The 14,168-nt window shown below is 44.9% G+C and overlaps 1 protein-coding gene across 8 annotated transcripts in view; it reads left to right on the top strand.

The window, feature by feature from the left end:
- VEZF1 (vascular endothelial zinc finger 1) overlaps positions 1-11,223 on the top strand; it is a 28,229-nt gene extending 17,006 nt beyond the window's left edge. For 5 of the 8 annotated variants that reach the window (XM_044429982.1, XM_044429986.1, XM_044429984.1 and 2 more), the window contains 5 exons: positions 566-607; positions 3,468-3,617; positions 7,240-7,278; positions 8,113-8,157; positions 8,805-11,223. In XM_044429982.1, the coding sequence (XP_044285917.1) occupies positions 566-607; positions 3,468-3,617; positions 7,240-7,278; positions 8,113-8,157; positions 8,805-9,232 (704 nt within the window). In that variant the 3' untranslated portion in view covers positions 9,233-11,223. The remainder of the gene's footprint in view (positions 1-565; positions 608-3,467; positions 3,618-7,239; positions 7,279-8,112; positions 8,158-8,804) is intronic. The other 3 variants (XM_044429989.1, XM_044429988.1, XM_044429987.1) reach the window with 2 other exon arrangements.
- The last annotated feature ends 2,945 nt before the right edge of the window (positions 11,224-14,168 follow it).

The raw sequence follows: 14,168 nt of genomic DNA, 5'->3' as shown, positions 1-14,168 counted from the left end.
TTTAGAGAAAGTTGTACTGGCTAACTTGTGGTGGGATTTTGTGTGTGTGTAGATGACAATGAACATAGAACAAGTAAGAAAAGATAAGTGAGTTTAGCTTAAAGAAAAATGTAAATGTGTGATCTTCCCCTGTCTGTTCAAATATTGAGAGACAGGAGTCCATGTGGTGTTCCAGAGGTTTGGGAGAAGGGTTTCTGCATAGTACCTGCCCTGCACGAAGGGATTCAGGTGGGTTGTTCAGAACATACTCTTTTCCTTTCTCTTCAAAACAACCCAGTGAAGGTACACCTAGACTGATAGACTTGCTTGCTGAGCTTCATGCCTTGGCAAGGATTTAAACCAAGTTTTCCCTGGCCAAAAGAGAAACCTGTGTTCACCCTTCGCTATCCTGCCCGACTCCCCTCCATTTATTGCCATTCCTCTACTGCCAGTTCTGTCACCCACCCCTTTCCCATGTTATGGAAAAGAAGTCTTCTAGCTTTTTTTTAGCAGGGATAAATTGTGTGTTCAGTAAATTATTCAGGGCGAGGGTTGCTTCACTTACATTTATTCATCTTAATTGCAGAATTTGGCTTTTTCAAGCAAGAAAATCTACATCTCCCTGCTTGTGAGTAGTAATTATTTAAACTGGATATCTTGTAATATATGATATTGGAATTGTTTGGTACACGAATGCATAACTCACCTTGGCTAGGAAGACAGGAGCTTACTGTCAGTTTCCATTGAGCGATGTCTGAATACTTGTACAAGCTGTTATGGCAGAAGTTCTCAATCTCCCACCTCTCCATAAATTATTCCATGTGAGCTCTGCCCACCCACTCCCTGATCGGTCTGCCTTGCAGTGCACTCCGTCAGCACATCTAGGTCACCAACCTTTCATTGGTTTTAGTCACAGTTGTAACCACTGGTGAAAGCAGCTGCACCACTCTTCATCACTTGCATGCACATCCCAGCCTGTCTTGGTGGAAGTCATAGGCCCGCTTTTGACAAACGATATTATAGAATTCCCTGTTATCACAGTGGCAGCCACATAAACCAGAAAGCAGCGGGCAGTCTTCCACCGGGGAGGTCTGGCACTAAATTACAAGGACCCACACCCCATTACAAGAGCCAGGACAGGTGCATGAAGGAATGGAGTCCCATAAGGGGTTTGTGGTCTAAGCAGAACGAATTTGGCCCAAAGAATAGAAGTGGGACAACTCTGTAATAATCTAAAACAAACTATATTGGCCAGTTCTTCATGAATGGGAGCGGTAGGTTATATTTCTCCCATGCAGCAGAGTTAATGATAGGGGCTTGCTCTTCTTGCCTTTCTCCAAACTGTTTGAAAACACACTGGACTTTAAATAGCTGGCTTTGAGATCTCTTCCAGCTATCCCAGAAGATGCATTAAATTATGTGTGGGAGTGTCAGGCTTGCTTTACTTTCAAGGGCACATCCCTGTTCATCAGAATGGATGTGACACGGACAAAAGGGCTGGACCTCCTAAGTCGGAGCTGAGTACAAGCTGGAGTACACTAGTGATAGATGGGAAACTCTGGCAGTTGCTAGTTACTGTGATAGTGGCAAATAATGCTGGATTAGATAAAAGTGTAATCAGATATAAAAGAAAAATGTAAGTTCACATGTATCCAGGATCATCTGGCTTTTTCCACCTCAGTGAACACTAGAATCAGTCAGTCATAAAATAATAGCGCTGGAAAGGGCCAGAGGGCAATTGGGTCCAACCCCTGCTCAGTGCAGGACTCCCAAGTTAAACCATCCCTCTCAGAGGGCTGTCCAGTTGCATCTTGGATACCTGTAGTGTAGGAAAGCCCACAGCCTCCCTAGGTCATCAATTTCATTGCCATAGTACTCTAACAATCAGGAAACTTTCCTGATATCTAGCCGGAACATGGCTTCTTGCAACTTGAGCCCTTTGTTCTGTGTCCTGCACTCTGAGATGGTTGAGAAGAGATCCTGTCTGTACATCTTGTCCTTCCTTAACGAGTATCCGTAGAATAGTAGATTTGCAAGAGGCCTAGTTAAGGCCATTGAGCAGGTGTGGTGTAGAGTGCAGGGCTGAGACTGAGGCAACCTGGGGTCTAGCCCCAGCTCAGTCATGGAGCCAATTGGGTGACCTTGGGCCAGTCACACACACTCAGCCCAACCTACCTCACAGGGTTGTTGTTGTGGGGGTAAGATTGTGAGTAGCAGGAGAATCATGTAAGCTGCTTTGAGTTTGTTGTAAGGAAAAAGTTGGGTATAAATCAAATAATTCCCTGCTCAATGGGAGGACAGAAGGTTAGGGTGTCTGACAGATGGCTGTCTAACCTCCTCTTGAATGCCTCCAGTGTGGAAAAGGCCACAGCCTCCTTAGCTAATTGGTTCCATTGCTGCAGTGCTCTTAACATCAGGAAATTTTCCCCAATCTCTAGTCAGAATCTAGCTGCCTGTAACTTAAGCCCATTATTCCGTATCCTGTATGAAGTTGGGTTTCTACACCCTGGTTGTAGCGGGAGAATAGGTTGAATGACCAGTGTGCATTTGTACAGTGCTGCATATTAGAACTGGTAAACCCCAGCAACTGGATGTAAGATATCTCTTCCTCCTGTTGGCTTCACTTTCTTGCCTGACTTGAGAGGATGAGGAACGTTACGTAGCTCATGTTGAACTCCTCGACAGATAAAAGGGCAGGATAGAAATCTAATGACTAAATAGCAAAAGGCAGACCTGTGCTACTTTTGGGGCACACCTGTGGACACGAACAAGACAGTTCTTTTCACAACAGTTGTTTTCATGCTGCCGTGTAAGGACGTGGAAGAGCATGGAAAACAGGGCAGGTGACAAGCTGCTGGTCCGTTCCGTGTTTTGCAGCAACCCAGTTTTTCATTTTAACTGTGAATTGCTAAGAATGATGCAAAAGTGCACATACCGATTCCTGCTGAACTAAACAAGCAGTGGGATTTGTTCTTGGGTTATAAGTCTTGATGATTCTTCCTCCAACAACCTACAATTTAAGGTTGAGACATCCCATAATTTGGGTCAGTGGGAATGGATGGCCAGGGGTCTGTCTGCTCACTTACTCCTGCATATTTCAACAAACTCTGTGTAGCTATGATAAGTAATCCAGGTCACTGCCTGCTAGCCATGAAGGATCATTTCCAAAATCTGTACGCATGCAATTCAGCAGGGATCACATTTCTCCCATTGTTTCTTTGAAAACCTTGACATTAATAAACCTAGAAAGGTGTAGTCTTATGCTTTTCTTTCACGTCTTGCCTTTAAAATGGTGGTCCAGCACCAACAAAGCACTTTTTGTTCAAAATCATGAAGAGATAATTTTGGAAATTGATTTACAGCTCTTAAACCAAGCCCTGTTTTCTCAAGTGTCTATGAGCATGGCTTTGTTGCTTCTTTTCGATGGGCAAAACTCTAATTTGCATTTGTCTGTATGTGTATCTTTGCAATATATTTGGCTGGAATAGCTTGCATGAACGAAGAGAGCAACAACCAGAAGCAGCAGCAGCAACAGCAGCAGCAGCAACAGCAGCAGCAGCAGCATGTCACAAATTGGCCTGGAAAACAGGTAGAGACCCTGAGATTGTGGGAAGAAGCTGTCAAGGCAAGGAAGAAAGGTAAAAAAAATCTGTAGCTTTGGCATGAGTGCCATCAGGTGTACCAAATACTGCAATGAATCTTGTTTGAGAAAAGGTGACATGTATAGGGCAAGGAACATGGAGCAAATTCACATGCTATCCCGATCCATCTAGCTGTCTAGAGAGAGAGATGTGAGGGCATGCGCATGCGCGCACGCATGCATGCGTGCGTGGGGGGCAGCTGCCACTTGAGCATGATCGTCTGGCACTGATGGGCATTTCCAGCCAGACTTACCATAGATCCGTGCCTGTTAATCATCTTAAGCGATTGGTTGATGGGAACTGGGCTGGTTGATGGGAACTGTTAGTTCCGTCACGGGTTAGCAGGCCCATTGTGGCAGTCTGCTCTCTAATCGCAAGGGTCAGTTCTGGCTTCAGTGCCAAGATTTAGGGACATACAGAGAACATGAATGAAATACCTCCCAAAAGGCATGTTTTTGTGCATAGTAAACTCCTATATTCCCTGACCATTGGGCTGGAGCTTATGGGAGTTGTAGTTCAAAATCTCTGGTGGGCATCAGGTTCTCCACCCTATAAGGCCTCAAGCTCTAGCCATAGATTTAAGCTATGTTTTTTGGGGCATACCCAGAAAGGCTCAAGTCTGATTGATGCAAATAGCCACTCATCACAGACCTCATTTCCAGGGTTCCCCAGAAAGAGAGAATGTCTAATGAAGACTTCTCAGCAACTTTGGGTAAGCCATGGCAGTCAAACTGGTATTGTTTGTAGCATATTATCAGATATGTACCCTCAAGTTATCTAACATGGCCAGAAGACATTTGACCTCCATGGTTTCTTGATGTTGTTACCAATTTTAGCACATTTGCCTTTTATTTCCCTCATGTTTTGCACTTAGGCAGAATTGGCCTGATGTTCCATTAACTGCTAATGTGTGACTCTAAAACAAAAAGCTGCTGCGGTTCCTTCTTGCCAGTGAGACTATTAGATCTTTCAGTTCGACGCCAGTCACTTGGTTGCCATTTCTAGCGCACTCGGGCTTCACTGAATGTAAAACACAGATAATTTAATGACATGTTTGGTCACTTAGACAGTAATACTGTCATGCCAATATCAGCCCCAGCCAGCATTGTCAATGATCAGGCATCCTGAGAATTGTAGTCCAAACCATATGGCGGGAACCTGGTTGGGGTAGGCTGATGGAACAGTTATGTGGCATAAAGCTGGTTCTTTCCCATTGGCACTTGGGCTTCTGGCTACTGCCTATTTTGTTATTGATAAAAATGTTCTTAAATAATACGAACCAAAGATACACATGTCCATTTACCCTTCAGCCTTGTGGTGGCTTCAGTACTAGGAAGCTGTACCTTTCCTATTGCAACTACCCTTGCCAAAGGCATCTAATGCAGAGATGCCAAATTAATCAGTGCCAAAGTAACTTTTTCCTCTTTGCATTAATATGTATATCAGACTTTCAGGCTAGGAAACAAAGCTCCTTTCCTTGGGTGTTGTGCTCCATTTTGAGTTTTCCATTTCCATCCAGACAGGTGTTCTGCCAGTTTTGTTCCATGCACATCATTTAAAAAATGATATCTAGGTCTTGTAGAGGATAATGTGGTAGTACCAAATTTTTACAGTATGCATATTATAATTTGAGTTGTGTGTTTTGTATGCCAAGGAACTCAGGATTCTGTAATTGGAGTAAATTATGTGGGTGCTTTACCCTTGCATAATTCTACTTTCAGAGTTTGTGGAAGGAATGGTGTAGTTGGGTATGAAGGAAGTTTTCTAACCAGTACAAGCCTGAAACACACTCTGGTCTCTCTGCTTTAGCGTTCCTCTGAGTTCTTTGTGAAAGCTGAAACTCTACGGGATGCTAACTGGTAGATCAGATACTGAATTCCATTCCTGCATGGGAAGCCTGTGGCAATATTTAATGCATCCACACATATAATTATGCCCCTTCTCCGAGGGCGGCATTTTTTTGCCTTAAAAGTTTTCTGAATATGTACCTGGCCATAAGTGAGCTCTATGCCTGGGCCTCCCCAGGCCAAATCCAATATATTTACGTACATGATACATACATGCTGTAAAGCAGAGACTTCACCTCTGGCTTAGAATTTCCCTTCCTTCGCTGAGTAAGGTGTGTCAATAGCTATGCACTGACATAAACACTTGGCCGCCAGACCTCTGCTGCTTGCCCTTCTGTTGTCACTTGCAGCTTTGCTACGCTCTCTCACAGTGGCTGCTTGCATCCTACTCTATCATTGTCCCATTTTATACGGAACCGCATCCACACAGGAGTGGTTTCCGGGGAACACGCGGGGGGGGGGGTGGCAGCAGTTACAAAGGCTGGAGGGTCTTGAAAGACAGTGGAATTCTGATCCCCCTGGAGGATGGCAAACCTCACCTGTCTGTGAAGGAGGTGCTCTTTTGGTGGAAGCAAAGCTTAGGCTCCCACAGGTTGCTGGCTGGCTTAGCCCAGAAGCAGAGAGCCATTGGGCAGGACTCAAAGCCAGCTTGAGTCTGGATGGGTATGGAAGAGCCCTGCTGAAGTTTTCCCACATGACAAAGGGCAAGTATCTATGTACTTCCTTCAAGCACAAGACAGAGAAACGTCAGGCAAAGGAGCCTAGCAAAAGAGTTTTGCCTGCAGTGAAAGGAAGAGAACTAGGGAGACCAGAGGGAGGACCGCCAGAAAGCTGAGCACACAGCCTTTAGTCTTGCTGAATTCCAAAATCCTGCACTTGCTTGCAGCCCACTGAGAAGTGAGACCTGCAGAAGCAGCAGGCACGGCACACCGCTGCCAAAGTGAATAATCCGTGCCTGGACCGGCTTCCTAGGAAACAAGGCAGGAGCTGGTGCCAGGATACTTGGACTGTGGTGCCTGCGTCTAGCTCGCCTCTCTTACAGCGCATGAGCCGGGCCAGAAATCTGCCCTGCACTCAGGTGCTCTTTGGAGCAAGCCTCTTTTCCTTTTGCTACATGGTGCTGCATGCTGAATTGCTGGGACCTGTTTGGCAGAAGTGGTCGCAGAGGGCAGCACGCATTGGCAGGGTCCTCAGGTACATGGTGGCCAGGACTGGAGCACTGGTAGCTTTCCTGTTTAGTAGTGGATGGGTCAGAGTAAGGTGAGGCGGGTAGCGTTCAGGAAACTCCCATGTGCTGCTAACAGGAAGTGCCAGGTTCTGTCCCAAACACTCCTTGTCAAAAAAAGGTTGGCAGAGCTTGGAAAGGCCCATGTCCCGAAGTCTCGGAGAGTCGCTGGTAAGCGTAGAGAAGGGCAGTGGCCTGCATATTCGATGAAGTGACTAGCTCCACAGTTGCAGCCTTTGGCCTGGGCATATTTTGGGAACTGGCTTTGGTTTGGTACTTTTAAAGCTGGAACGGTCAGTCTTACCTTTGGGCGCAAGGGCAGCTTGTCTGGTTTTTACAAGACTAGTGCGGAAAACTACTTTTGCGGCAAGCGTCTGGGGTCAGTGTTGTCCAGATTATGTGAAAATGGTTCTAGGGGCTTGGACTACACAGTTTTTAAAAAATGGGAAAAATATTAGATCGTAGTGTTAAAGAAAAAACGAGAGAAATGTGTCATTGAATGGCTTAATCGCAACACCTTTCCTCCACCTCCCAATTTTGATTACAGAAAGTCAACAGACTCTGAGGCCAACTTCAGTCAAGCAAGGTAGGGTCAGATACATTTATATAGCTTCTATGGTGAGACTGGACCCCTAGTTGTCTCCATCTTGCCCTTTGAAATAACAGCATACAGTTCCACATTTCTGGGGACACACAGTGTCAGTTTTTAGACAAAATATCACTAGCAAATGCTAGTGCGTCATGCCACCAACCTTTTGCCCCTGTGGCTCTGTGTGCATCCCCACTCCCCAGTACGCACTGGGAGATGCTGCTTTTTGTGCCTGGACACAGCCTGGCCATTGTTCCCAGGAGCAACAGTGAGGCGTTGCGGCCTTATAAATTCTGCCTGTGCGAATTGTGCTTGGTGGTGGACATTAATGGCTCTGTCTTGGCTTCATGCCTGCGTTATACTTAGATTGAGGTGTCCAAGGGCTGCTAGTCCTTTCTGTACCTGTGACGGTCTTGGCATTCCTTCCATTTCCTGCCTTTTTTCCGTCTCCCTGTGACCATGAGAAGTACTCTTTCGCTAGCCAGCAGGTGGTGCTGATATATTAGAGGTATCTGCCCCTCTGTATAGCCTCCCTGTTCTCCCCTGAGCAACCGGCCCCATGTTCCTCTTGGTGTACAGTGTACACCAGATCCTTTCTCAAATGCCAAAGGAAGCACTGGTGTGTAATACTAGCCAATGTGAAAGGTGTGCAGCCAGTGGGGCTTGATGCACACGTCATGATGGCCGGGGTGTTGTAGTAATTGGGCCACACTTTAAAATTATTCCACCGATGGTGATTTTGACTTGATCTTAAGAATGAAATAAGCAGGTAAAAAGTGAAACCAGCTTTTTGTATTGGTCCCTAATAATGACTTTTTAAAACCTTCACAGAATGTCAGTACAACTTTGAGAAGGCTATAGAGTACGTACCATTCGGTATGTACACTCTCCTCTACTTATAATGTTCCTCATGAGAGGATTTTCTGCTAATAATGTGCTGTTTTTATGAGCAAATCCCCCTTTTATACTAAAAAAGCAGCTTCCCAGGAAATGTCTTGAATTGAGATGAATTGCATGATTGAAGTTACCATAGGTTGTAGAATTATAGTATTTAACCATCATATTTCCGAGTAGATGCTGCTGTTTGGGAGTAAACTTACTGTTGTAGAGAGAGAAGAGATGTGGAAGCACCAACTGTATAGGCTGCTGTTTTAAACTCCGTAGTTTTGCCGGTGTACAAGAATCCGAGGCAGACACAGGCTGATGGCTGACTTGTTGCTCTGCAAGTTAACAGCTGTTAGCGGAGCAGCTGCGGTGTGCTTGAAATGTTCTTGCTGCTCAGGCATTAACTGTCTGTAAAAAGGGCCTGGAGGCAGAAGGGGCTGCGCGTTGCAGTGGGAAGGGCTTCCTAGAGGTGAGGAGGGCTGACTAGCCTGTGCAGCAGTCCAAGTGGGAGCCCATGCAGCTGTACGTTATAAAGTGTGTCCTGAGAACCACCCTGCCAGTGGTTCCAGCTCTTCCCTTGTGTGTCTTTTTTCAAACAAAGCAGCAACAACAACATCTCTTTGCATCTTGTTTTGTAGAAGCTGCTAGCCTGTGCCAAACGTCTACCGCTGCCTCCACGCCTGTGACTCTTTCTACTCCCTTCAATATAACCTCCTCAGTGACGTCCGGGACGATCACCAATCCAGTCACGGTGGCTGCCGCCATGAACATGAGAAGTCCAGTCAATGTATCAAGCGCTGTGAACATCTCCAGCCCCATGAGCCTAGGTCACCCCGTCACTATAACTAGTCCGTTGTCCATGACCTCTCCGTTAACGCTCACGACACCGGTCAATCTGCCAACCTCAGTAACTGCTCCGGTGAATATAGCACACCCAGTCACCATAACCTCACCCATGAACCTCCCGACACCAATGACGTTAGCTGGTCCGTTGAATATAGCGATGAGGCCTGTGGAAAGCATGCCTTTCCTTCCCCAGGCATTGCCCACTTCTCCCCCCTGGTAAAAAAAAATAAAATAAAAAAGCAAAGCAAAACCAACCTTCCTAGCAGTATTAAAAAAAAAAAAGGAATGAAAAGCAAGAGCTTACCAGCAGTTACCTTTTTGCTTTGTTTTTGTTCTGTTAACGACGGTAATGAAACCAGACTTATTTGAGCTGGGGCAAAACTCACGTCCCAGTTTAAAACAAACCAACCTATAGCATCCCCGTTTAGTTGGCTGGCTGCCAGTCTTATCACCGGTCACTTCGTTTCCTTTAAGCTGGCAGTGATACTGAAAGGAGAGCAGATGGGAGTCGAACCCACTCTACATATATATAAATATATATATATATTAAAATAAGCATTATCAGTAACCCTGAAGATTGCAAACGAAGGAACGGTTTTATTCTAAACACTAGAGGCCTCAAAAGGAGGCGTTCCATTATCACCGGGTGGAGATGGATCACTTAAACTTGCCAGCTCTTTATCCTTCTGATTCAGAAAGTAGAGTTGTAGTGTTTGTTTTAAGTAAATGCCTTTCATGGTCCTATTTTTAAAGAAATGCATTTTGAATAATTATGCATTTTACCTTTTGGGAATATGATGATTTCAGGCCAAGTTCCCTATGGGAAAAGTGACACCAGCTCTGATATGCAAAGCATATGGTAACTTTATCATTCTAACTTCTAAATAACAATAGGGATTGTGACCTGATATTTGGAAATGTAAATACTACGTGACATATTACCCTAAGGGAATATAACACCATAGTCAACATATTAAAGAGAAGAACTGTTTAAAGGATTGGCAAGGAACAGCTGTGGCTGGTGGAAGAGGATTCGAAACGTGACCATGTCTCTGGTCAATACCTGGTTGGGACTCTTTATGAAGAGCAAGTAGCGGGCTTTGGAATACGGAGAAATGGTTTTAAGCTGGACGACTGGAGGTGCCGGGGTCGGATGCGCGTCTGCCCCCATTCTCTCAATCAGGACCTGCTGATGTTGCGACATAAGAGCAGGCGGTATTCACTAGAAGGTTTTTTCTTTTGTCTTATATTATAAAAATGGTATAAAGTTTTTATTCTAACCACTAACTAGTTAGGATGCCCCCTTCAGGACAAAGCCGAGAGTGCATCTTACGTTTTGTGTTTCCTTTTTTAAAAACTCTTTCTTCCCTCTTCCTTAATCAAGTGTTGTGGAGATCTCTTCAACTTTGTAAATATTTGGAGGAACCCTTTTCCCAGCCATTATTTGTACTTTTAGTTAATTGTGTTAACTAAGTTACCAATTTGTGGGGGTTTCCCAGCAACTGTCTGACCCATCCAGTGATGGAGAAGTCCCTGCCCTTCCCCCTCAAATGATCACATTTAAAAGACACACACCACAACTGCATTCCTTATTTCTTTTGTCTGTACATAAAGTAGGATGGAAAATCTAGGGAAACAATTACTTTTTTTTTTTTTTAGGATATCATGTCACAGTCGCTTTTTAATCGTTGTTTTTAAAGACATACCCTATAACCAAGATGGTATATGAAATAATTGGAAGAGAAAAGTGGGGTAGCTTTTAATCAGAATGAGGGTGACAACACTGTAGCAGTCAATATTTTGATTTTTAATGGGATGCCGGCAAGCCTGAGGGTCAGAGTCCACTGTTTTGTGTTTATACCCATCGTGTCTATGTAAAAGCAGCCTATTTCGTACTTTTGAGGCAAGCGTCTGGGGTCAGAAGACGGTTTGTCCAGATTATGTGAAAACGGTTCTAGGGGCTTGGACTACATAGTTAAAAATGGGAAAAATAATAGAACTTAGTGTAAAATAATTTTATAAATGATCTTTTGTACTTTAGGACATCAAATTGTACAACTTTTGTATATATAAAGCTTAGGAACTTCCTGTGTAGCAAAAAGAACACATTCCTACACTTTTAATGTATATGTTTGTTATAATGTCATGTAAACATATGCCCCATGTTTGTGCCTTTTAATTAGTTTGTCTCAATAAACAGAAATGTAGAGACCTTGTAGTTCTTTGTATTACCCTATAATATTTGCATTGACATCCTGTGTTTTGACAGATCCAACCGCCAAAGCAGCTTACAGTTGACATCTGTTACAAAGGTACATCTCAAGGATACACAGAAGTGTAACACAGTCCCGGTCATACTTCTGGAGCTGAAGAATTTGATCTGTAATTGACTTGCTCTGTAGGGACACATGGTAAACCATATATTGAGTTGGACTGGAATATGCTTTCCTAGCAAGAATGCTTTTCTCCTTTTCCCCTGCTTCTCAGGAACCAGGCTCTGCTGGGCATGGGCTGGAACCTAAGCCCTGTTCTTTGGAGGACCTCCCCACTGCGATGGGCTGCAAGGACCAGATAGGGGTGCCCAGTGGGCCAGACATTTGGTACCCCTGCTAAAATGAGCCTGGCCTTCAAAATAAAATCCAATCTGCCAGGCAGCAACCTTGTCCGCCTGGCAGATGGATGGCCTACGTCAGACCCTAAAACAACGGTCCTCATCTCACAAAAGCTGGCCATTTAAAAGTTGACCTTTCTCAAATACAGTTCATGCCAGGGGCTATTCATAAGCCTAAACAGCCCGCGTGTGGGAGCTGGAGCCCTTGACCTGTTTGCAGCCAACTTTTTTCCAGTGTTATCTTCGTTGTTGGATGATGTTGAAGGTTAATGTACAGCCACAGGCACAGTACATTCTTGGTGACCAAGGAAAGTGGAACTTTGTGGTAAGTTAGCCAAATCATTGCTCTTTGCTGCCTTGGATGCCTTGTTTATATTTTATGTCGCCTATAGTCCGCAGCCCAGTAAGGCATGGTTTACTTGCTTGTGGTTCCATGTTGTGTGCCTGGTTTCAGGCTGTTTGAAGGGCTGGTTTATCATACTGATTCCTCATTAATTGATGCTTATGTTGTTTAATAGCTTGCTTTTATATCAGGGCTGGGGAACCGGTTGCCCTCAAGAGGTTGGTCCGTGGTTCCCATTTGTCTGAGCCGTCTTGACCGGTGGGGAGGGATTATAGAAGCCGTAATGGCAGCACATGTAGGGCTCAGGTCTCCACCTCCACCTTTACTTCCTTGGCAGCAGTCGCCTGTCTTGGGCCAGCAATCTGAAGGTGAGCTCCCACAGTGCCACTGGTAAGCATGGGACATGGATCGTTTTCTCTACATGCGCCTTGATAAACATGCATAGAAGGGGTTATAGAAACAGACCTGTGTTCGTGCTTCTCTGTGTTGTCATCGTGTTAAACCAGAGTATTGTCAACTACAGGAATGTAGGTGGTGATTCTCCTCCAGAAACAAAAGCGGACTGCACAGGTTTGCACAGCTGGGGAGATAAACCATGGCGGCATGCTTTGTGTTGTGTGTGCTGGGGGGGGGTGTCGCATAATTACAGTTGCCAGCACTGCTTGTGATTTCATGTGAATCTGGCAAAGGTGGGCTCCTTGCTTTGAATCACAAGGCAGAACTCCTATAAGCTGCTTCAAGATTCTGGGCGGTATCTCTCACCACCCTTGCCAGATTTGCAAGCTGTGCCAGGGAGGATAATTCTGCAAATGTCTCGCACAGCAAGGAAAGTAAGCCACTGTTGCTTAACTCCCCCCGCCCCCCGTGGTTGTGCGAACATGTCTAATGTGTGCCTGCCTCTCCTACCACTAAACTATGTCTGTGAAACCCAGATACCTCAAATGGGGTACGTATACTAAAAAAAACTGTGTGCACTTCAGGGTTTTTTTGTGGTGTAGAGCCAGTGTGGTGCAGTGGTGAAGAGCACGGGGCTGGGACTCAGGAGATCTGGGTTTTATTTGGGCCAGTGACAAACTCTCAGCCCAACCCACTTCATTGGGTGGTTGTTGGGAGGAGGAGGAGGAAAATGATGTCAGCCACCTTGAGTTCCTTGAAAGGAAAACAGGCTAAATATAATATTTAATTTCCCAGTGGAATGGTTCTCGAAGTCTGAACATTTTCTGGTCGTTCTGAAGAAGCTTTGGCATTAGTTACCTTTGAATAGAGAGGCAATGCTTCTTTGGAGGTGAAGACCCATGTGTCTTTTCAGACACAAACAGTATCTTTGGATATACTCCTAATTATATTAGCCCAGTTTCTAATTTTGTAAGGGTTGCTCAGCTGGAAATAATTTGGATGGGTGATGCTTAAAATGGGTGCTCATTTGCAGGGGTATTTGCATTTTCTACACCTGTTAGTTTTAGGGTGAAGGCCACACTGCCAAGAATAGCCTTCTAGGAGTTTTGGAGGGTAACCAGGCGAAGTGACTCCTATGTCAGCAGGGGTTCCTCATCAATTGCAGCTTTTCTTTTGAGCTTTATGGGAGCTATCCATGGTCACAACCCTGGGGGGGGGGTTCAGCACCATGGATAGCTCCTCTGAATCTCAAAAGTGACTACAATGGAATGGGGGGAGCACTAACTAACTCCCACCATTCATGACCACTGGCCAGAACAGTAGCTGGAGAAGGCAGCAGCTTGAAAAGGACTGAGATAGGACTTAAGATTCAAATTGGTTGCCCTGTGTGAAGAACATTAGTTTTACTTAACATGCTGTGACTACTCTGTGAATTTTTACAATGGTATATAGAATTGATAATTGTGTGTGAGCATGTGCACACATGCATTTGTGCATTATTTAAATTTTTTTTCTAAGCTGCTACACACACTTATCTGGGAATAAGCCTTGTTTGGGTGGAGACTTTGCTCCTGATCTCAAACTGGGTTATAATCTTCTTGTACATGTAACAAGAGAGACCAAAATAGATCAAATATGACCCTCCCTTCCCTCCTTCCACAGAAAAATCCAGTTCAAATGTCAAAGCGCTTCTGAGACCTGCGAGAACTTTAATGTGTGTTGTTCTTAATATGAATAACCAGAGTTTTTAATAGATGGGTCTCTCCTCCCCCCCCCCCCCCCCCCCCCCCCCCCCCCCCCCCCCCC

Source organism: Varanus komodoensis, unplaced genomic scaffold, assembly GCF_004798865.1.
Source record: "Varanus komodoensis strain SLA01 unplaced genomic scaffold, ASM479886v1 scaffold20_1, whole genome shotgun sequence".
Lineage (NCBI taxonomy): Eukaryota > Metazoa > Chordata > Lepidosauria > Squamata > Varanidae > Varanus > Varanus komodoensis.
This window is presented reverse-complemented; position numbering and strand designations above follow the sequence as displayed.